The sequence below is a fragment of the Peromyscus leucopus genome, chromosome 2, assembly GCF_004664715.2.
Source record: "Peromyscus leucopus breed LL Stock chromosome 2, UCI_PerLeu_2.1, whole genome shotgun sequence".
Lineage (NCBI taxonomy): Eukaryota > Metazoa > Chordata > Mammalia > Rodentia > Cricetidae > Peromyscus > Peromyscus leucopus.
The window spans coordinates 66,274,024-66,297,386 of record NC_051064.1 but is presented as its reverse complement, the minus strand read 5'-3'; the positions used below and the strand labels follow the sequence as shown (position 1 = coordinate 66,297,386).

General features: G+C 42.7%; 1 protein-coding gene across 1 annotated transcript in view; it reads left to right on the top strand.

Moving 5' to 3' along the window:
- Positions 1-13,830: 13,830 nt before the first annotated feature.
- Positions 13,831-23,363, top strand: part of Rad23b (RAD23 homolog B, nucleotide excision repair protein) — a 51,669-nt gene continuing 42,136 nt past the window's right edge. The window contains exon 1 of the mRNA XM_028873122.2: positions 13,831-14,236. Within this exon, the coding sequence (XP_028728955.1) occupies positions 14,171-14,236 (66 nt within the window). The 5' untranslated portion in view covers positions 13,831-14,170. The remainder of the gene's footprint in view (positions 14,237-23,363) is intronic.

Genomic DNA, 23,363 nt, shown 5'->3' with positions numbered 1-23,363 from the left:
TCGGGGGTTGGGGATTTAGCTCAGTGGTAGAGTGCTTGCCTAGCAAGCACAAGGCCCTGGGTTTGGTCTTCAGCTCTGGAAAATTAAAAAACAAACAAAGAAAAGGTATCTATACAAACTCACTACAAATTTTTTAACAAAATTCTTTTTTTATTTTATGTGTATAGGTGTTTTACTTGCATGATGTCTGTGTATACATTGCCCACAGCGGTCAGAAGAGGGTAGTGGATCTTCAGAACTGAAGTTAATAGACAGTTTTAAGGTGCTATATGAGTGGTAGGAATCGAATCTGGGTCCTCTAGAAGTATAGCTGGTGATCTTAACTGCTAAGCCATCTCTCCAGCCCCTTGCAAATATTTTTAATCCACATCTGGATGAATCTGTAGGTCTGGAACCTTATATATGGTGATAGATCTAAAATATAAATTCCCTACAAACCAGATCTCTCCTTTATTTGTATGTCTCATGAAGGAAGGGACCAAGGGACACAAGATTAAGTAACTTCAGCAAAAGTTATCTTATTGTTATAAGAGTTAAAACTTAGAACAGCACATGGATAATAAGTACTAAGAAAATATCTATTGCCGGGTGGTGGTGGCTCACGCCTTTAATCCCAGCACTTGGAAGGCAGAGCCAGGAGGATCTCTGTGAGTTCAAGGCCAGCCTGGTCTACAGAGCAAGATCCAGGACAGGCACCAAAACTACACAGAGAAACCCTGTCTCAGAAAACAAACAAACAACAACAACAAAAAGCCCACCAAAAATCCACCAATTCCTGAGCACAAAAGCCCACCAATCCCTGGGCTTGTTTTGAAATCTCATCATTCCCCACCCTGTCAATCTCTACCCTGGAAAACTCCTCCCTCAAGAAACCCTATGTAAGCCTTTCTCCTGCTCAGCTCCCTGCTGCTTCTCATCTAAGCAGAAGCTGACACCATCTTGTGTCTCTCCCAATAAATCTCTTATGTGAGGTTTGTTGTTCAGTGTGACTTCATGGTATTCCTTGGCTCCAGACAGCCAGGATACCTTTCCCTTCAGAGCTATAACACTTCCATAGGAGAAACCTTCCGCCTCACAGCTGTAACACTTCCACTGGGGAAGCCTTTCCCCTCAGAGCTACAACACCTCAATTGGGGAATCCTTTCTCCTCAGAGCTGTAACTCTTACACACTAACAACCACACTTGGCCCTGAAGCTCTTCTTATTTCATACAGAGTGAAACAGCTCTGCAAAACACAAGCAAATTTACACTGAAAAAAAAGAAATACAGGGGTTGGGGATTTAGCTCAGTGGTAGAGCGCTTGCCTAGCAAGCTCAAGGCCTTGGGTTCGGTCCTCAGCTCTGGAAAAAAAAAAATACAAATAGCAATATTAGATCAACAAAAAAGGAATTGCACTTTCCATTTAAATTTGTGTGTGTGCGCGTGTGTGTCTGTGCACTCTGAAGTTTCTTCCAAGAAGCTACAGAATTATGTAAATTTGCTCAGAATTTACTTTATGAGAAGATGATATTCTAATTCTAATAGAACATTCAGAACATTCTGCCAACACATAGATTAGATAACCAGCTGTGAAAAGACAAATGCTGAAGCAGACAGACACCCACCTCCCCTTTCCCAGAGTCAATCAAGGCTTACCGGTGTACTGGAACATTCCTTAATCTCAACACAAAACACAAATCTTTTACTTGTTTATTTCTCCACTAAGCACCCTCAGGTAAAGATTCAGAGTCTTATCTGATATGGAGCCTAACACTCACACATATACCCCCCCCCCAAATGCTAGAGAGTTAAATGATAACAGATTAATTAGCAAATACACATGATTTAAGCAAAAGGCCAGGTATGTTTTTTATCTAAAGAGAGATAATCCAGGTATATTTGAAATAACTTATGCGTAAAAGTCAGCTTTAACTAAAATTGAGAACTCTTTTGGAAAGAGGGAAAAAATGTTGAAGGGCTGGGGCCACAGGGAGATTGTTTCAGCACATTGAACTTTAAGAAAAGATCTGTTTCACAATTTATTGCTAATAATTTTTTTTAACTCTCTTGCAAAACTGATGAGAAAATCAGTTCAGATAAGAAAAAGGAATGTTGCATTGCACAAACAGTACTGTTTAAACATAAAACGGGGAGGGAGGGGAATGCCGGGCCTTCGCCCCAGTAGCTGCCCGGTGACACCATGAAGCAAACCCATTTACCAAATCATATTTAGGTGGCTAAACCAAGGAAGATTGTTTCCAGGATGTTCATGACAAGGCTTTGGTGAGTACGAGTTGAGAATCATCTATATGAACCAGGCATGTTGGTGTACTTCTGTAATCCCTGTTCTGGGAGGCTGAAGATTAAGAGTTCAAGGTGGCGGTGGTAGCACACACCTTTAATCCCAGCACTCGGGAGGCAGAGCCAGGCGGATCTCTGAGTTTGAGGCCAGCCTGGTCTACAGAGTGAGATCCAGGAAAGGCGCAAAGCTACACAGAGAAACCCTGTCTTGAAAAAAAAAAAAAAAAAAAAAAAAAAAGCCGGGCGGTGGTGGCACACTCCTTTAATCCCAGCACTCGAGAGGCAGAGGCAGGCGGATCTCTGTGAGTTCGAGGCCAGCCTGGGCTACCAAGTGAGTTCCAGGAAAGGCGCAAAGCTACACAAGAGAAACCCTGTCTCAAGAAAAAAAAAAAAAAAGAGTTCAAGGTCATCCTCAGCTACATAACAAGTTCAAGGCCATCCTGAGCCACAGGAACCCCTGTATAAATAAATCAACAAACTATCTGTGTGACTAAATGTAGACAGCACAGAGGTCTGTATACTCACAGATAAGCACTAGGGGAATCAGGAATATTGGACACACAGGATTGCTCTTTCAAAGGAAGGCAGGAATAACCTGTTATCCACGCAGAAGGCTGGGAGCAGATGTGGTTAATAGCCTCGTAACCTTTGGGCTATCTGTGTGTCCAAGACCACACCCAATCCTCCCCTAGACCCTTATCAGGAGCTTGTTTTTCTCAGTCAGAGATTTATAGAGCCCATCTTTATGGGAGTGTCACATACCTTGCAAAGAATGTCAGTGCAATCACATCTGATCTTTATTTAGCTTGCTTTGTGCTTTATTGTGCACATGGACAGAGTCAATTATCATCAGGAAAATTGTCACCAAATCGTGCTGTACTGAAATATGAATAAAATAAGCTACTTGAGGTCAGACTCCCAAAGTTTGAACCAACACTGGCTACTTAGTTGTGTTGAGCTGAACTACCTTCTTGCCTCCCTCACAACTCTGCTGGCTATGGTGGTGGTTGAGCTTTTCCTACTGTACACAAGCACATCCTAATGGCTTTCCAAAACATTGTAACAAAAGTAAATTCGCTGCCAAACTCTGAAACACTCCAGTCCACTTTGGTATCACTGGTGGGGATTAAGCTTGAACTGTCCATTATTATTATTATTATTATTATTATTATTATTATTATTATTATTATGTTTTTCAAGACAGGGTTTCTCCGTGTAGTTTTGGTTCCTGTCCTGGATCTCACTCTGTAGACCAGGCTGGCTTTGAACTCACAGAGAGATCTGCCTGGCTCTGTGTCCCGAGTGCTGGGATTAAAGGTGTGTGCCACCGCTGCCCGGCCTGCTTAATTTTAATGCACACACTACCAGCAAATTTTGATTTGCTTTCTTTGACCAGTGGGTACGCTTTCTTTTCATTATTGGTGGAGTTCTTTCTCTGTTCAGGCCCACTTCTTGGTGTTTAAAGAATGTGAGTAAGCAAAACCGACCAAGATACCTGGGTTCTTGCAGGAAAGATGACATTAAACAGTAGGTACAGCTGGGCAGTGGTGGCGCACTCCTTTAATCCCAGTACTCAGGGAGGCAGAGGCAGGCGATCTCTGTGAATTCAAGGCCAGCCTGGTCCACAAAGAGAGTTCCAGGACAGCTAGGGTTGTAACACAGAGAAATACTGTCCTTTGAAAACTAGGAGAGAGAGAGAGAGAGATCAAGCAGCCGTCCACAAGAGAGAGGACAGCTAGAGTTGACACAGAGAAAAGACGAGAAAGACTAAGAGAGAGAGAACTGAAAAAAATGAGTGCAATGCCAGCAGGAGTACTGTGAGTTCAGGCCCAGCCTAAGTAATTTAGAAAGACCTTGTCTAAAAACAAACAAACAAAAATGTAAGGGCTATCTTAGTTTCTGTAATAAAATATGCTGATAAAAGCAACTTAAGGGCCGGGCAGTGGTGACACACACCTTTAATCCCAGCACTCAGGAGGCAGAGGCAGGCAGATCTCTGTGAGTTCGAGGCCAGCCTGGGCTACAGAGTGAAGTTCCAGGAAAGGCTCCAAAGCTACACAGGGAAACCCTGTCTCAAAAAAAAAAAAAAAAAAAAAAAAGGAGTGAGAACATAGCTTTATTAAAGAAAAGTAAGAAAGAAAATTTCTGAAAGTGGGAGGGGTAACAAGTGCAAAATATCTTTAAGAAGTTATTTAATCCTGGGAGGCAGAGGCAGGCGGGTCTCTGTGAGTTCAAGGCCAATCTGGTCTATGTAGGTAGCTAAGGCAGCCAAGGATTTATGGTGAGATTCTGTCTCAAAAAAATAAAATAAAAAACTAACACTTAAACAATTTAGAACTTTTGGGCTAGATATTGTGCCTTACTTGCTAGAGTCTTTGCTTAGGATACATGAAGCCAGTACAGTGTAAAAACAGTCATGATGGTTCACATCTGTAATCATAGCACTTGGCAGATGAGAGTAGGAGAATCAGGATTTCTAGGTTGTTCTTAGCTACATATTGAGTCTGAAGCTAGCCTGGAATACAAGACCTTGTCTCAAAAAATAAGGGCTGGAGGGATGGCTTATCGGTTAAGATTGCTGTTCCAGATGATCTGAGTTCAGTAACTCCAGCTTCTGTGAACCAGACATCTCATAGCTTTCTCAGACACCTGCTCAGGCATGCACACATGGAGACAAAATAAAATAAATAAAATAAAATAAAATAAAAAAATAAAATAAAATAAAATAAAATAAAATAGGGCCCAATGTGGTGACACATAGTTTGAGGCCAGCCTGGTGTCCCCGATGAGACTCTGTCTCAAAACAAACAAGACAGAAAATCAAGCAACTTAAGGAAGAAAGAATTAATTCTGACTCATAGTTCATACAGTCCATCACGGTGGTAAAGACAGGCGGAAAGAGCTTGAAACAGCTGCTTTCACGGCATCCAAAATCAAGAAGCAGAAATTGATGAATGCACGTTGCTGTCCAGCTCCTTCTCTTCACTTATACAGTCCAGGATCCCAGCCAGGGAATGGTGCTGCTCACAGTGGGCGGGTCTTCCCACTGCATCTAATGTAATCAAGATGAACACACACACACACACACACACACACATTCACACTCACACACTCTCTGAGAGTTAACCTAAATAATCCTTCATTGGAGGCTTGTGTCCTGGGTAATTCCAGACCCTGTCAAGTTTACAATTAACACTAACCATTACAGGGGGGTTGGGGCCTGGGTTTGATTCTTAATATTGCAAAGAAACTAAAATAAAAGGGGGAAAGAGGAACGCAGGATAAAGAACATTCGGGACTTATGGAGAGGAAGTATTGGGCCTCGTCATATTAAACAGGATGGTTAAGGTTTAGAGTGCAGTTGATTGAAAAGGTGAGATTGAGGCAAAGATTGGCAAGGTAAAGGAAAAGGCAGGTGAGGGAAGGAAGAATGAAATCTTCGGTGGCAATGGGCCACACAGTCCAAGGGACAGTAAAACATGGAGAAGTGTGTCGCTCGTAAGCCAGAAAAGAAAGCAGCTGAGACAGAAAGACAAATCAAGGGACCTTTTAGACAATTTTAAGGACACCAGATTTACTATTAGGCATCCATTAGAGGTTTTGAATGAAAGTGAATATGTCTGATTTACACCATAGAAGAATCTGATCGACATTGTAAAAGAATCTAACTATTGTGTTTGGAACGAACTGTTAGGAGACAAACGTAAAGCCTGATAGGTCCATGGATAGAGAGACCATGGTGATAGGGACTACAGGGGTCCTTCAGCAGGGACCTCAGCAAGCTGACAGTGACTGTTGCCTCTGAGTGTCCAGCCTGGCACATAGAGGAACCAGGGGTTTCCGTCATGGCAGTCTTCTCGGAGGGGTCAACTGATATCTCTGTGGAGTTACAAGTATGTGCTACTACATCTAGCCCAAAAAGATTTTTTTTTGTTTGTTTGTTTTTGAGACAGATTTCTTTTTTTTTTTCTTTTTTTCTTTTCTTTTTTTTTTTTTTTGGCTTCTCCCCCCTGTGCTGGAGAATTCCGGGCAGGGGGAGGGGATATGCCAGACAGAAGGGCCCTGTAACAGGTGGGGACTGGGGGGATCGAAAGGGGAACCTGGCAGCCAGGGCCACTTCGCTAGGTTAAATAGGCACCTCAGCCAATGGTTCCAGTTTTGACACCTAACAGACAGGAAGCAGAAATACAGGAAGGAGCCAGGGCAAGAAATGACACTGCGTGACACACTCCTAGTGATACTTTTCCTCTATCCAGACCCTATCTCCCAGAGTTTCCATTACCTTTCAAAATAGAACTACCAGCCCATGTGCAAGCATTCAAATTATGAGTCCATGGAGGACATTTCAGATTTAAGCTGTGACACTTCTACAGACCTCCAAAGGCTGATGGTCATCTCATAATGTGAATGCATTTAGTCTATGAGTCTCCAAAGTCTTAACAAGTCAATTCCTGAAGAGTTGAAGTCTCAGCAGAGACTGAAGGCAATCTCTCAACTGTGAGCCACTGGGGGGGAGGGAGGAGAATTACATAGTGTCAAGACACAAGAGCTAGGGATGTAGCTCAATAGGTAGATATTTTGCCTAGCATGCACGAAGCCCTGGGTTCTAACACAATCACCACATAAACTGGGTGTGGAGGTGCGTGTCTGAAATTCCAGAGCTTGGGATGTTGATACAGGAGAGCAGGAGTTTAAGCCATCTTCCACAGCATAGCAAGTCAAGGCCAGCCTGACCTAAGCATAACTGTCTCCAAAACAAAACAAGACACAATACTAGCATAAAGTAAATAATCACTTTCCAAATGGGAACAGTGGGGGCATAGGCAGGAGAAATGGACCTACACAAGATGCAAACCTAGCAAGGTGTCTTAGTTAGGGTTTCTATTGCTGGAATGAAAAAAAAAAAAAAAATGACTAAAAAAGTAAACTGGGAGAAAGGGTTTATTTGACTTCCACTTCCACACTGCTGTTCATCACTGAAGGAAGTCTGGACAGGAACTCAAACAGAGCAGGAACCTTGAGGCAAGAACTGATCCAGGGGCCATGGAGGTTACTGCTTACTGGCTGCTGAGTCTGCTCTCTTACAGAATCCAGGACCACCAGCCAGGGCTGCACTAGTCCCATGACTGGACCTTTCCCCATTGATCATTAATTGAGAAAATGCCTTACAGCTGGATCTCATGTGGACATTTCCTCAACTGAGGCTCCTTCTGATCTGATGACTCTAGCTTGTGTCAAGTTGACACACAAAACCAGCCAGTACATAAGGTAATCATTAAATTTTGTAGTTCTAAAAGAACAATCAGACTGCAACCCACAAAACCATGGAGGCTATATATATATAGCATGCGGGACCCTAGGATGATTGTGGCTTATTATTATTTTTTTTTTTTTTTTTTGGTTTTTTTTTCGAGACAGGGTTTCTCTGTGTAGCTTTGCGCCTTTCCTGGAGCTCACTTGGTAGCCCAGGCTGGCCTCGAACTCACAGAGATCCGCCTGCCTCTGCCTCCCAAGTGCTGGGATTAAAGGCGTGAGCCACCACCGCCAGCACGCTATGCTATCTTAAAACTTCCTCTGCCAAACTGATCACTGTGTGAATTAAATTTAACATCCTGAAAAACTCCTAGGATGTGCTCCAGGAAGCAAGGTGAGGTATTTATGGACCTGTCTTCTTGAGGCTACAATACTGGGGGCAGGGGAGGAAATGAAGCATAGGCAGAGCATTGTGTAGTAACATTCCCTTTCCTGAGCAAGATTGATCTTTTTCATGTACTCAGTATCATCTGATGCATTGTATACATTTTGATTTTTAGCTTCTCTCTGATTTATCTGATTTTTCTTTTTATTCCACTAGAATACAAAACTCTGAAAAGGCTGTTTAGTCTCCTTCTGTATCCTCGAAGCCAGAACAACTCCTGGCACAAAGAAACTCAAAAACTATGTTGAATGAGTGAATTTTTTTCAACTCTCACACTTTCATCCTGGTATTAAAAGACAGAAAATGAAAGGGATGTGGGAGAGAGAGGAGCACTTCACCCTGCTAGCTAAGTCTCAAAACCCTACAAACAAGATTATGAACTGTTTATAGCAAAACCACATGCCTTCACTTCCTGTGGCTTATGTGGAGTGAGTTTCTTCGAACTCTTCTGACCTACATTTTTATCTTATCAGCCTGTCAAACCTATACAATTCTCTTCATAAACCATCTTATAATCTCATTTACCAAAGTAGTATAGATAAAAAGAAGTAGACCAAAACATTTTACTTAGTCTTTTAAGTCCTTCAAACAATGTCACTTCCAAAGTTCCTCGGATCTTATATTCATTTATATACATATATATAAGCATTTTGTTACCGTATATATATGTATTTATATACATATATATAAGCAAATTGAAATTACACACCTACCTGCCTATCTTCTTACTGATTCTATTTCCTGAAACCAATTGAGTGGTTTCCCAAACTGCTAGTGCTGAGGCATTGATGGTAGAGTACCACAGCTGCCTTCCAGAATGCTAGTGAAATCCCTCACGTTGATGCCCTTTTCTTTAGCCTGATAACTGCAGAAGGGAGTTCTGGGGCTTTGCTGACAATTATCTCCCCTTAGTGGCTGTTGTGTTATGGCATAAAGATGACATCTTCTTATCTAGCATGTGAACTGTGGTACTCTGGGATTGGGCAACGACATCCTATAAGGACTCAAACAATGTATTCAATCTATGCTATTGGGTCAAGAGTAGGTATGTGTGATATCAAAGTAAAAACCACAGTTCTCATCTTAAAGGGAATAAGAGATCATTTATTCTGGAGCCATTCTGACTGACAGTGGCCAGGGAACACAGATTTAGGTTACCCCAAATTCCATGTTCCAACACGGAAATAGTTTCATGAAGCTTTTATAGTTTTACGGAACTGAGAAAGTAATAAATCAAGGCAATTTTAAACTACATTGGTGGGTACAGCAGGGAGGCAGATACAGTGAGATGAGGGAAGCTCTTCTATAGGTTCAAGGTTCTATCTGATGGCATTCTCAGCTTTTGGATAGGTAGAAGCTAGTTGCCTAAGTCAATAGATTCTAAAAGGCTTTTATCTGTTGCCACAAGATGTTAGTTCCAACACAGAGGGTCAAGGAATGGCTGTTCCAGAGGGACAGAACTTGGCCCAAGATAAAGTAATTAGCTTCTGGATCTGGAACATTTCAGTCTCTCCACAGTATTGAAATTCTAACCAGCCAATCAGAGTCCTCTCAGGAGATTTCCTTCATAGCCAGACACAGCTTCTTCCCTGAAGGTTTTGACCACAGTAGCATGCAGTCTTTCTAGAAATCAAAAAATTACTCACACAAAATATTTAACACTGTACCACTCAGGATGCTGAGGCCCGAGCACAGCAAGTTCAAGATCAGCCTGGTTACATAGTTTCTCTCTAAATAGTAAGAACAGGGGTTGAGGTTTTAGCTCAGTGGTAGAGCGCTTGCCTAGCAAGCACATAGGCCCTGGGTTCGGTCCTCAGCTCTGGAAAAACAAAAAACAAGAACAGCAAGGAGAGACAGAGATGCCTCAGCAGTTAAGAGTGTTCTTTAAAGATTTTATTTTCAAAATTGGTGCATGTATTATGCCCAAGATTGTCTGATGGGGATGCTACCTTTTAACTTTTCTATTTATTCGTAAAATGTTTTGCTTTAAAATTAATTTTATTACTTTTAATCAAATTAAAATGATTTTTCCTGAAAGCTCTTTGTTGTGTACTGAAGACAGTCGTCAGTGTCAGTGTGTTTCTGTGCTGTTAGGAGGGGGCCGACTGCTGTTCCCAGGCTGTGTTGACCAAAGCAAATGCGAAATCGGCTGACATCCTGTTGATAGCTACTTCAACAAACCATATTTTGGGCCTTTGTTTTTTTTATATAACAAAAATTTAAAAGAAAAAAAAGAGTGTTCTTTATTCTTCCAGAGGAATTGAGTTTGCTTCTCAGTATCCATGTTGGGCAGTTCACAATGGCCAGTAACTCCAGCTCCATGAGATCTCACACCTTCTTCTGGACTCTGAAGTCACCCACACATGCATCATATAATCACACACACACACACACACACACACACACACACACACACACACACTCAAATAAAAACAACAACAAAAAATCTTGTTTTATTTTATTTTGAGACAAGTTTCTCTCTGTAGCCCCGGCTGTTCTAGAATTAACTTTGTAGATTAGGTTGGCCTTTCAGAACTCAAGAGATCCTTTGCCTCTCAAGTGCTGGAATTAAAAGCCTGTGCTACCACTGCCCAGCCTAAAAATAAAAAATCTTAAGAAAAGAACTAGTGACCCAAGCTAGAGAAGAATCTGAAAATGAAAATTAGCCACTTAACTATTGGGAAAGACAGAGTTTCCAGCCAAAGAAACTCCAGGCCGAGAGGGCAGAAACAGCTGTTTGAGAGATGAAGGCAAGGTGGTCCCGAGGACGGCAGTAAACAGGAGGAGACAGGGAAAGACTTTGGCAAGAGTCAGATCCTGAGGGCTCTCGGAGGTCAGGGACAGTTTGCATTCTATTCTAATGTACAACTAGGGATTGTTAGGGTTTGAATCTTAAATGTCTCCCTAAGGCTTGTGTGGTAAAGGTGGAGCTGTCAGCCAGTGGAGATGTGTGAGGTGGGAGGAAGTTAGGTTAAATAGGGGTGTGCTCTTGAAGGGAGTGGAGACCCTGTTTCTTTCTTCTCTTTGCTTCTGTATACCGCAAAGCAGGCCATGCCTCCCCCCCCCCACCCCAATACAACATACTGTGTGGGCCATAGGTCCAAAAAATGCTCAAGCATCCTTAGACTGACAGGTCTTAAACCATGAGACAAGAGAGATCTTTTTTTCTTAAATTCATCACTGTGGCATTTTGTCTTATTGGGAAGTCAAACACAGAGATTAAGAACAAATGTTTTGATTTATGGTTTCAAAAGACAACTTTGATGCAGGATTGGTGGTACACCCTCTAATTTGAGACCTCAGGAGGCTAAGGTAGGAAAATTGCAACTTTCAGTTAAGCTTGGGCTATATAGCTGGGACTCTGTCTTTTTTTTTTTTTTTTTTGGTTTTTCGAGACAGGGTTTCTCTGTGTAGCTTTGCACCTTTTCTGGAGCTCACTTGCTCACTTGGTAGCCCAGGCTGGCCTCGAACTCACAGAGATCCGCCTGACTCTGCCTCCCGAGTGCTGGGATTAAAGGCATGCGCCACCAATGCCCGGCCAGGGACTCTGTCTTAAGACCAAAGCAAGCTGCATGGTGGCGCATGCACTTGGGAGGCAGAGCCAGGCGGATCTCTGTGAGTTCGAGGCCAGCATGGTCTACAAAGTGAGTTCCAGGAAAGGTGCAAAGCTACACAGAGAAACTCTGTCTCGAAAAAACAAAACAAAACAAAAAACAAAACAACAACAACAAAGAACCAAAGCCAAGTTGCAAGGTGGTGGTGATGCACACCTTTAGGACCAATACTTGGGAGGCAGAGGCAGCAAGCTGATCTGAGTTCAAAGCCATCCTGGACTACAAAGAGAGTTCCAGGACAACCAAGACTACACATACAGAGAAACCCTGTCTTGAAAAACAAACAAAATCAAAAAAAGAAACAAAAAGTAAAACCCAAAGTTTAAGGTATTGGATATTGGATGCTTTGACTGCTGGATTGTGTTGGGGGTAGGAATTGGAATCAAAGACTCATTAGGAGACAGATGACTGATGATGGTTGTAAAAGCAGAAATCAGGGAAAAATGGCTGAACTTGAAAGTTAGATTGGAAAGTAAAATTGTTAAGATTTGACAATGGTTTGGATGTGGCGGCTAGCCACATAGAGGAGTCAGAGGAGAAAGGAACTGAAGGATGAAGACTAGGTTTTGATCAGAGTACCTGGAGAAATGAAGATGTCATGAATCAGGGGACACTAGGAGAAAAATGGTTTGCAGGGGAAAGTCCACAAGGAAGTCAATTGCTACCTTTGCCCATATATTTTTTTCCAGAGTCCTGTTACACAGAGAACAATACTGCTTTTGCCTTTGGCTAACCCTAGGGCTAAAGTGAGAGATTCCAGCTACCAGTTTTTCAGAGCAAGAGTTGAGATCACCTGGTGACTAAGACTAGATCCACAGGAAGACAGAAGGCAGAGAATTAGATATTTATCACAGTGCCTCGAAGTATGTCAGCAGAGAGGGAGCTTGGCCAGGGCAAGTTCCATGAAATAATTATATCCTAGAATCCATGAAAATCCAAATAGTGATATTGAGGATGCTGGCTCAGAGAGGTGGTTTGTAATTGTCCTCACTGTGGTCTGATTATAACTTTTTATTCATTCCCACTTTGTAAGTCTAACAGGGGTCACTGCACCAGTAAGAAGCAGCATACAGACAAGCATCTATGGTGTCACTTACTATTCTGGTGACTGGGTGCATAATACTCGACACCTCTGCACTCCAGTCTGCTTATCTCAGTGTAAATGGACATACTGCTAAAGCTAAACACTTAATTTTATGTTCCTTGACACTAAGACTTAAATGCATCATCACACTCTCTCCAACCATCCATGAGCTGAGTGACATCTCACTTTTACTGCTAGGGGACCAGAAGCACGTCCACCCATTCCTCTAATGTTTACCTTGTACCTACAGCATGCCAGGCGCATTTTGTAGGCTCTGGGGTATACTGTGGACAGGACAAAATCCATGCCATCGTGCAGCTTCAGCCTGGGCGTTAGGGTAAGAGAAGAGATGATACGCATGCTAAATACACGCATTGTAGAGTAATCAGAAGGTGATAAACGTTACAGAGAAAAGTAGAGCTGGATAATGGGGTCCGGAGAAGCTGCTAGTGTAAGTGGGGGTAGGCAGGATAGACTTCACCAAAAAGGCGACCTCTGAGCAAAGATTAGAAAGTCCCAAGTGTAAAGGAAAGCGCTTGGGGTGAGACAGAGGTCGACTGCTTAAAATCCACCAACAACCCCACAACAGGGACAGCAAAACGAAGCACTGAAAGGCGTGACACAAATAGGCCTCCTTCTTAAATCCGCCTTTTTTTAATAGATCGGAGATCCCAAGGCTAGTGAGAGAACACAAGGTTCGCGAGCAAGCAATCCAGCGCTGGAGTCAGTGTCGCAGGATCAAAGAAGCAAGCCGCATTACACAGGCTCCGCCGGCGGCGTGCGCCCCACCGGGCCGGCCCCAGACAATCCTTCCACTGAGGCTCCGCCCGCTCCACCGCCCTCTCGGTTCCATGCTCCCTGCTCCGCATCCACTCAGGCCGGTCTCCACGTAGCCGTTCGCCGGCTACGGATTGCGCAATTCGGGCCGCTAGGCGGAGCCTGGTCGTAGGCGGGGCGACGGGAGGCGGGCGGACCGGACGAGGCTGCCCTTAGCGCCGCTGCCCGCCATGTGCGCCTGCGCACGCCCGCAGCGCGCCACGGACACTCCGGCACCGCCCACCGCCCCGCCTCCAATTCCCGGGCGGAGTTCCTGTTCACGCCTGCGCACTGCGTCGCCGCACCCCCGCGCCTGCTCAGACCGCCCGGGTCTGGCCCCATCCTCCGGGTTTTTTTTCTGGTGGGGGAGGGGGCACGTCTCGGCGAGTCACGGTGATGGCGGCCACCATCCTGTGGTGAGGTAGCGGATTCTCTGCGGCTCTCGGAGAGACCCTCGCGCCGCCTGCGGGCCCGGTGGCTGGCGCGTGAGGAAGCACCGCGGGCCGGGCTTGCGGGGAAGGCGGCAAGGACCGGCGGCGCGGCCAGGGAACGAGGGGCCCGGGGCGAGGGAGCCTCGGCGGGGCGAATGTGACAAGCCCCCCCACCCCCACCGCCTTCCTCTTGAGAGCGCGAGGACCGCGGCCACCCCGGGGCGCCCAGGCCCCGGCGCAGGCACCATGCAGGTCACTCTGAAGACCCTTCAGCAGCAGACCTTCAAGATCGACATCGACCCGGAGGAGACGGTACGCGCGCCGCAGGGCGAGAGCAGCCTGCGCGGGGCCCGGGTCGGGGGGTGGCGCGGGAGGGCCCCAGGGGGGGGTGGTGGCGTGAGGTCACCGCGGGCTTTGTGGGCCGGGAACCGGGAAGGCCTGGAGGCAGCTGGCGTGGAGCAGCACCGGCCCGCGCGGGCGCTGGAGGCCGCGGCCCGGAGCGCGTGGTCGTGGGGCCGGAGGGGGAGGGGGGGAGGGGAGGCCGGGAGGCCGGAGGCCCCGGGCGCTGGAGCCTGGCCTGAAGTGCACGCACAGGTCGGGGAGGGAGACCCGGGCGTCGCCACCACCCTCCCGTGACCTGGTCGGGTGCGGAGGTCTAGGGGTCGGTTACCCAAGATGATGGGCCTTAAATGTGCCTGGTTTTGTCTGCAGCCGGGAGAGATGGTGGGGAAAAATGAATTCTTGGCCCCTTAGAAGGAGCCCTTTTATTTATGTTTTGTCTTGGGTAGTTTTTACGTGCTTTACCCCCCCCCCCTTTCCCCAGCCCCCTAGCCACCGAACCCACACCCGCAGGTAGATGACGCTTTGAGGTCTCGTTGGTGGTGAAGAATTTTTGCATTAGGAACCTTCAGATCCGGATTTAAACGAGTTCTCTCCGTCGTCTTGGGAACCTGCACGCTCCTCGAATTCCCAGAACCAGTAGTATTTGAAGGGAGGGGGGAAGAAAAACAACTTTGTGTTTTCCAGTTAAAGCAGATTACACTTAACGAGTTCACGTGATAAATTCCAATGCTGTCGTCTTCAGTTCTGCCTATAAAAAGATGTACTATATTGAAGTTAATACAACTTTATGTCAGGAATCTAAAAAAAAAGTGCCATGCGTGTAAGTTTCCTCACGTGCTGTGGAATTGTAGTAAGCCAGCAAATTACTGCATATTTGTGGGTTTTTTTGTTTTTGTTTTTGTTTTTTGTTTTTTTAAATGACTGATTCTAGTTTGGTTGAAGATCTACGGATGTGGTGTTAATTAAATAGGCCCGAGTTCTATTTGTGGCTCTGTAACTGGTTTACTACGACGTGGACAAATTACCCTGTTTCATTTTCTGAAACAGTCTGAAACAGGAATAGTACCAGCAGCGATGTGAGGATTAAATGGCATTTAGTTGGTTCATAAATGAGGCCTACTATGTAATCAATATAGATGTTTTTGTGAAGACATGGCGTTATGTTTTACCTATCTTATCTAATATTCTAAAGTCTTATATGTCTTATATTTTTGGTTGTGAGCCTAGCCTTTAACAGCTGAGCCATCTCTCCAGCCCTAATATTCTAAAGTCTTATACATCTTTAATACGAAGCTGAGAATTCCTACCTTTTTGAAATTGTGGCACAAAATGATTTTATATGCAGTTACTTAATTTGCAGACATATGCAATAATTCTTGAAGGTATGGAAAATACCAATTACGTATGAGAACTCTGCAGTCTTCTCAGAAGCAGTAGTTATAACCTAGTGGACTGTGAAAAATGAAAGTGCCTGGCTGGAGATGTAAGCATCTGTGAGTCCCCAAGGTCCATCACCAGCACCTTGAAAAAAAATTACAAAACAGTTACCTGTTTAATGATGTTAAGCAAAATATGTAAAATGCCTGATTGGCTTTGGTTTATGGGGGTGATAAATGATATAAGTCAACTTTTTGAGTTTATAATATTAATTTATCCCAGAATCACTAAAACAGAGAAATAGGTCTTACTTTATTTCTTTAATACATACATTTGTTGGAGTTTGTAGTAACTTCACACTATTGAAATAAATAAATAAGTAAATAAGTAAATAAATAACACTGTTTTGTGTGTGTGTGTGTGTGTGTATGCTGTATAAAATTTGTGCCACACTTTAGCCCCTCTACATGTCTGCTATTATCTTAAAGCTAATGCAGTATTAAATTCCTTTTTTTTTTTTTTTTTTTTGGTTTTTCGAGACAGGGTTTCTCTGCATAGCTTTGCGCCTTTCCTGGGACTCACTTGGTAGCCCAGGCTGGCCTCGAACTCACAGAGATCCGCCTGCCTCTGCCTCCCAAGTGCTGGGATTAAAGGCATGTACCACCACTGCCCGGCATCAGTATTAAATTCCTAACTGCACTTAATGTTTACAAGTTTATTTCTAGGGGATGTAATATTTTACACTTTAGAAATAAATGTTTGGTAAGTTGCTAGTGACTTCTTTAACTTAGAACAAATATATAATTTGTTGCTATTAATGTAATATAAAAATCAGTATTGCAAAAAATGTTTTATAAGGCATGTTTTGATTCCATATTACTTGTCTCCCCATTTCTTTGTGCTGGGGATCCAGTCCAAGGACTTCTGGGCTTTATGTACACTAGACAAGCTTTGTACCGGTATTTGCACCATAGCCTCTTTATTTACATCTATAGTGAGTTTTGATTGGCACAATTGTTTAGTCGCTCATGTATTTGAACGGTGTTTCATTATGTAGGCCTGCCTGGCCTGGACCCCACAGAAAACTACCTGCCTCCACCTCCCCTGTGCTGGGATTAAAGCTGTGTGCCACTGCCCAGCAAGGTTTAGAGATTAGTTGATATTTTTTGTTTTGGTTTTCCAAGCCATCTCCGTGTATCCCTTTCTGACTTGGAGCTCTCTTTATAGACCAGGCTGTCCCTGAACTCAGATTTACCTGCCTTTGCCTCACTCAGCACTGGGTTTAAAGGCTTGTACCACCACACCCAGCTCAATTTTTTTTGATACAATGTTTTAAAAGATTATTTAGTAAAGATTATTTTAACTATGGATGGTGAGAAATACATTGTTTCTAATTTGTTACAAAAATGTAACCAGGGATTTTAGAAGAAGCTCAGTTTGGGGGATTTATAAGTGGATAAGTTCATGCTACCAAGCCCGATGACCTAAATTCAATCCCCTGGACCTGCATGGTAGGAGAGAACTGGGTTCTGAAGATTGTCTTCTGTTGGTCAGTGTGGCACTTGGGCACCCATCCCTGTGAATGAATGAATATGTTTTAAACTAGGATCTTAGAAATGCTTGCAATTTACATATGTTGTCCTTGGGAACAAGTTTTGTGGTTACAGGTTTGTCCTTAACTAGTTTTTACTTAGAAGGGTCTGAGGAAATTAAGTAACTTAAGGCACCTTATTTAGAAACTCTTGGGAGTGCTGGGCATGGTGACCCATGCCTTTAACCCTAGCACTTGGGACGCAGATGCAGATGGATATCTGAGTTCAAGGCCAGCTTGTAGGTGGATTTTTCTGTCTTTCCTGCCAGCTCCCAAATCACAATAGACTTATTAAAGCTCAGCTGATAGCTTAGTCTTGTTCCAAACTAGCTCTCGAAACTTAACCCATAATTTTATTGATCTACATTTCTACCACATGACTTTTACCTCTATCCTGTTTTGTCTGACTGATTTTTCTGCTCTATCTGGATCCTCCACCCTCCTTCCCCGCACCCTCTACTCCAAAAATCCTGCCTAGCTATTGGCCGTCAGCTTTTTATTAAACCAATCCTAGTGATACATTCACAGTGTACAAAAAGATTATTCCACAGCCGGGCGGTGGTGGTGCATGCCTTTAATCCCAGCACTTGGGAGGCAGAGGCAGGTGGATCTCTGTGAGTTCGAGGCCAGCCTGGGCTACCAAGTGAGTTCCAGGAAAGGAGCAAAGCTACATAGAGAAACCCTGTCTCGAAAAACCAAAAAAACAAAACAAACAAAAAAAAGATTATTCCACAACACTAGCCTGATCTACAGAGTTCTAGAACAGCCAGAGCTACACAGAGAAGCTCTGTCTGGAAAGACCCCTTAAAAAAAAAAAGAGAGAGAGAAACTCTTGGGACCTTGACATGAACATGCGCAAAATAAGAAAGAATTGAGAGCTAAGGGCACTCTTGGAGTGATTGATTCATTGCTGAACTAGTCAGTGGTGAGTGAACTCCGCTGGTGGTGCTTAGCGCATGGGGACACTGAAGTCATGGTTGGATTTTCTGGGAGTTTTATCACCTAGTTGAGGATCAGTGGCTAAAGGGCAAGGGGCATGTTTTATTTGCTCTTGCTTTTTGAAAGCTGGAAGTCCCTCTGATTTTCTTTAAAATGACAAGATTAAAAAACAATTTGAGATTTTATTTTTGTGTGTGGGTGTTTTGCGACCGTAAGTCTTTGTGCCACCTGTGTGTAGTGCCTGTGGAGGCCAAAAGATGGCATCAGATTCCCCTGGACTGGAATTAGGGACTGTTGGTAGTTACCATATGGGTGTTGGAATTTCAACCTGGGTAACCGCTGAGCCACCTCTGAACCCCTCAAGACTTTTTTTAAGCACTTACTACTTTGTGCATTTACTTGGCTGTTACCATATACTGTTCACCATTACCCTTTTTTTTAATGATAGTAACACATTTTTCTTTATGGAATAGCTGAGCATTAAGCAAATTGAGAAGTGTTGAGTGTAGGAGGAGAGGTTTTTAAGAAAAGATTTGCTTCATTTTTTATAGTGTTGCAAGTAGATAATTACTGAAAAAATGATGAAGGAATTTTAAGTCCCTTGTATCACATGCTAGTGTAATTTTGAAGTGTCTAATAGACCACCACTTCTGTAAACTTTTTGTTGTTGTTGCTTTGTTGGTTTTGTTTTTTGAGTGTAGTCACTGTATAGACTAGGATGGCTTGACTCTGGTGATTCTCTTGGGATCACAGGCATCATTGCTGGATGGTATAAAACATCGGTGTTCAACCCATAGGTCACGACTCCTTGGCCATTGAATGACCTTTTCTCAGGGGGACACATGTCATATCCTGCATATTATATTTTTACATTATGGTCCATAACAGTAGCAAAATTACAGTTTATGAAGTAGCCACGAAAATAATTTTATGGTTGTAGGTCATCACAACATGAGCTATATTAAAGGGTTGCAGCATTGAGGAAGGGTGAGTGTTAATATTCTGATCCTGCCTTTTGGCGACACCCTATGTCCTGTTGTAAAAGCCCATTTTGTTTTAAAGATTTATTTATTTATTATTATGTATACAGTGTTCTGTCTGCACATATCCCTGCAGGCCAGAAGAGGGTGCCAGATCTCATAACAGATGGTTGTGAGCCACCATGTGGTTGCTGGGAATTGAACTCAGGACCTTTGGAAGAGCAAGCAGTGCTCTTAACCTCTGAGCCATCTCTCCAGCCTGTAAAAGCCCCTTCATTCTTAAGGGAAAACTGCCCCATTTCTCTCTCTTCTGCCTTCCACTTTCCTCCCACAAGGCTCGCACCTCTCAGAACCCCTTGCCAGCCTCTCTCTATTTCCCTCTTTTTCTCCCCCTTCTCTCTTCCCCTCACCAACTAAAACTCTTTACTGAGCGCTATCTGTATGACATCTATCTCTTACCCACCACTGGGCACCTTGGCTCTACCTGCAAGGACTACCCGCCAGCACGTGTAAATCATAATAGTGAGAACCACTGGTTTAAAAATCCTTAACGTTGCTGGATAAGATTCGAGGAGAAAATAGACATTTTTAAGAAGCATGTGCTTTGGAAAGTAGTTCACAGTGATGGGTATAATCCTGGGCTGCTGACCTGCTGCTGGAGGACCAACATGAAAGGGCTGCCAGAAACTGATTTTGTGGATAACACTCTTCCTTTTCTGTTTGATAAAATTGAGGTTTACCATAATCCTTTTTTTGTTTGTTTATTTGGTTTTTGTTGTTGTTCTCTGTTGTTTGTTGTTCTCTGTACAGTTTTGGTGTCTGTGCTGGTCTTGAACTCACAGATCTGCCTGGCTCTCCCAAGTGCTAGGATTAAAGGCGTGTACCACCAACGTCCCACCCATAATCCTTTTTTGAGCTGACATACTTTCTTGAATGTCTGCAAACCATAATGAAAAATGAAAAATTTAAAAGGTGTCAACTCCCTCCTTTGTGGTCAATCTTTTTCTTATAGTTTCTAAAAACTTATGTTTATACCTTTTATATGAAAGAAAAATCCTTAACGTTTCTGCAGTTTGGTGCCAGTGAACAGTTAGCAGGAGAGAACAAAGTTTTTAATCCAAAGTTCCTGAGCTGTTTTAGAAGTTTTGCTGCTGATTAAAACTGTTAAGAACAGGGAGATTTGAAGAATAAATTTTGAGGGCTGGAGAGATGGCTCAGGAGTTAAGAACACTGGCTGTTCTCCCAGTGGACCAGGGTTCAATTCCCAGCACCCACATGGCAGCTCATAACTGTAACTCCAAGATCTGACATTCTCAAACATGTACTTGCAGGCAAAATACCAGTGTACATAAAATAAGAATAAGTTATTTTAAAAATATTTAAAGCAATAAATTTTGAGATAGTAAAATGTTAAAAAAAAAAAAACACATGATTTTGGGTGTGTGTGTGCCATAGTGTGTGTATAGGTCTGAAGACAACTTTCAGGAATCAATATTTTTTTCCACCGCATGGGTTCTGAGGATCTAACTTGATCATCAGATCTCTCAGTAAGCACCATTGGCTGCTGAGCCCTCTTGCCAGCCCCTAATGCAGTGTCACTGAATGTTGACAGAGTATGTAGCATACACGTTAATCCTTCAGTCTGCTTATCCTTGATGCTAGTTAAATATTTTGAGAAAGGGCATGGACAGGACTTAAATCTGTGATGTTCTTCAAATATCAAAACTTCAATATGAATACATTATAATATTAAAGCTATACATTTGTATGTTTTTTGCTTTTCATTTTGTTTTTTTATGGTATACACATTGGTTAGTTTTTAAAATTATTTTCATTGTGTAGTATGTGCATGAGGAAGTACACGTTTCACTATGGTGTATGGATGTGTAGGTCAGAGGACAACTTTGGGGAGTTGGTTCTTTCCTTTTGTGGATTCTATTCTAGGGATAAAACTCAAGGTCACTAGGCTTGTGTGCATCATGCTGAGCCATTTTGCCAACATTTTTGATAAAATAACTATAAGTATAATTTATATCTCTAAATAGGTAGTTTGCTATACAGCAATTACCCCCCTTTGTGGTTATCTCTTAGGATTTTGGAGATTGTTATAAAATAACTGCTTTAGTTTTATTCTGTACACTATTTTTGCTAGCCATTACTTTTTAGTGATTTGTTTCGGTTTTGGTTTATTTTTTCAATATAGTCAGTGCTAGATACAGTGCTTTCTAGGTTATTAAACATGAATAGTAAATATGTTAAATTATCATATTACAAGGTGAATTTAAGGGTTCTTGATATATAGATAGGGCAGATACAGTAAGACTGGAAAATCTGGTTTAGTTTTTCTCAAGACTTTTGCTTTTTCTGTGCTCACAGTAGGCTTTTTATTTTCCTTAGGCATTCAATAAAGATTTTCGCTGAAATGGATGCATACTACTTATAAACTATAAAGTTGCTAACGTTCTGCGTGCATGTGTGTGATAACCGCTCTGCAGAAACTGAAATAGGATGAGATGATGTGATGATTGATGGTCCTTGACTAGGTGGCTACTTTAAAGACCTTTCTGGAGAAGGTAACAGATGAGTAACAAGCTGAGATCTGAACATAAGCACATTGTAAGAGAAGGAGCTTTTTTTGTGGAGAACCTTAGAATACAGACCTTAAGAGTTTCAGAATGTCTTTTGGGAATCTAAAAGACCACTGTTTGTGAGGTAAAGGTGAGGAGCTGAGAGACAAGGGCTCAGAGTGTGTAGACTATTGTAGGATAGGGTTTTTTCAAAGATAGATGAGAAGCCTTTTGAAAAATTTTGGGGTTTCCTCTTGTTTTTTGAGACCATGTCTAACTCCACAGGCTAGTCTGGCCTCAAACCTATGGCAATCCTATTCTACCTGAATGCTGGGATTATGGTCATGAGCCACCTGTCTAGCTCATTTATGATGAGAAATCTAAGGTTATCTGATCTCGTAGTAGGATGGAAGGGAAAGAAAGCAGGGAGGGGGTTCAGTTAGGGACTTGTGCAATAATTTTAAGCAATTGAACCTTTGGCTAGGATTGGAGATGGAACTGAGAGATATTTTGCAAGGTAGAATTGTGAGAATTTTTTGGATGGGTTAACATAGTTAATTTAGTAATATAAATTGTGTGAATACTTCCTTTCTTTCTAGAAATGTGGAAGACTGAAAAAAAAACGAAATTGGGGGGTTGGAGTAGGAACATTGAAGTACAGATGTTATTTGTTGAGTCTGCATTACAGAGAATTTTAGATGAGAGCTTACATGGAGATATGAAAAGAAAGAATAAAAGGCCAAGGTACAAACAAGACCATCTTTCATAGATAATCAAACTAACGTCATTTACTTTTCTCCCCCCATTTTATTTATTTATTTATTTATTTATTTATTTATTTATTTATTATCAGCTTGATACAGTATAAATTCTTATCCCAATAGTGAAACGTTTGATTGAGGCTTGCCCAGTAATTAAGTAAAACCAAAAGCCACAGTCATCCTAGGGCCCCCCCTGCTATATAGCCTCTCTGGTTCTGTGGGTTGCAGTCTGATTGTTTTGCTTTATATCTAGAATCCACTTGTGAGTGAGTACATACCATGTTTGTCCTTCTGGGTTTGGGTTACCTCATTTAGGATGATTTTTTTATAGTTCCATCCATTTGCTTGCAAATTTCATGCTGTCTTTGTTTTTCTCTGCTGAGTAGTACTCCATTGTGTATATGTACCACATTTTCTTAATCCATTCTTCAGTTGACGGGCATCTAGGTTGTTTCCAGGTTCTGGCTATTACAAATAGTGCTGCTGTGAACATAGTTGAGCATGTATCTTTGTGGTAAGATTGAGCGTTCCTTGGGTATATGCCCAAGAGTGGGATGGCTGGGTCTTGAGGTAAATCGATTCCCAATTTTCTGAGAAACTGCCATACTGATTTTCACAGTGGTTGTACAAGTTTGCATTCCCACCAACAGTGGAGGAGTCATTTACTTTTCATGACATACATTAATCACATTTTTTCAGCAATATGGTGTTTCTTTGAAAACAATGTCTACCTCCATGTTATGATGCTGAGAAGTACTATGTTCAACTTCATATTTTTAAAACCACAAATGAGGAAAAAGGATAATAGAAAAAGGATAATAGAAAAGACAATGAACACTATCAGCCCATTGCTACTGCTCTGTTCTGCACATGACATCCACT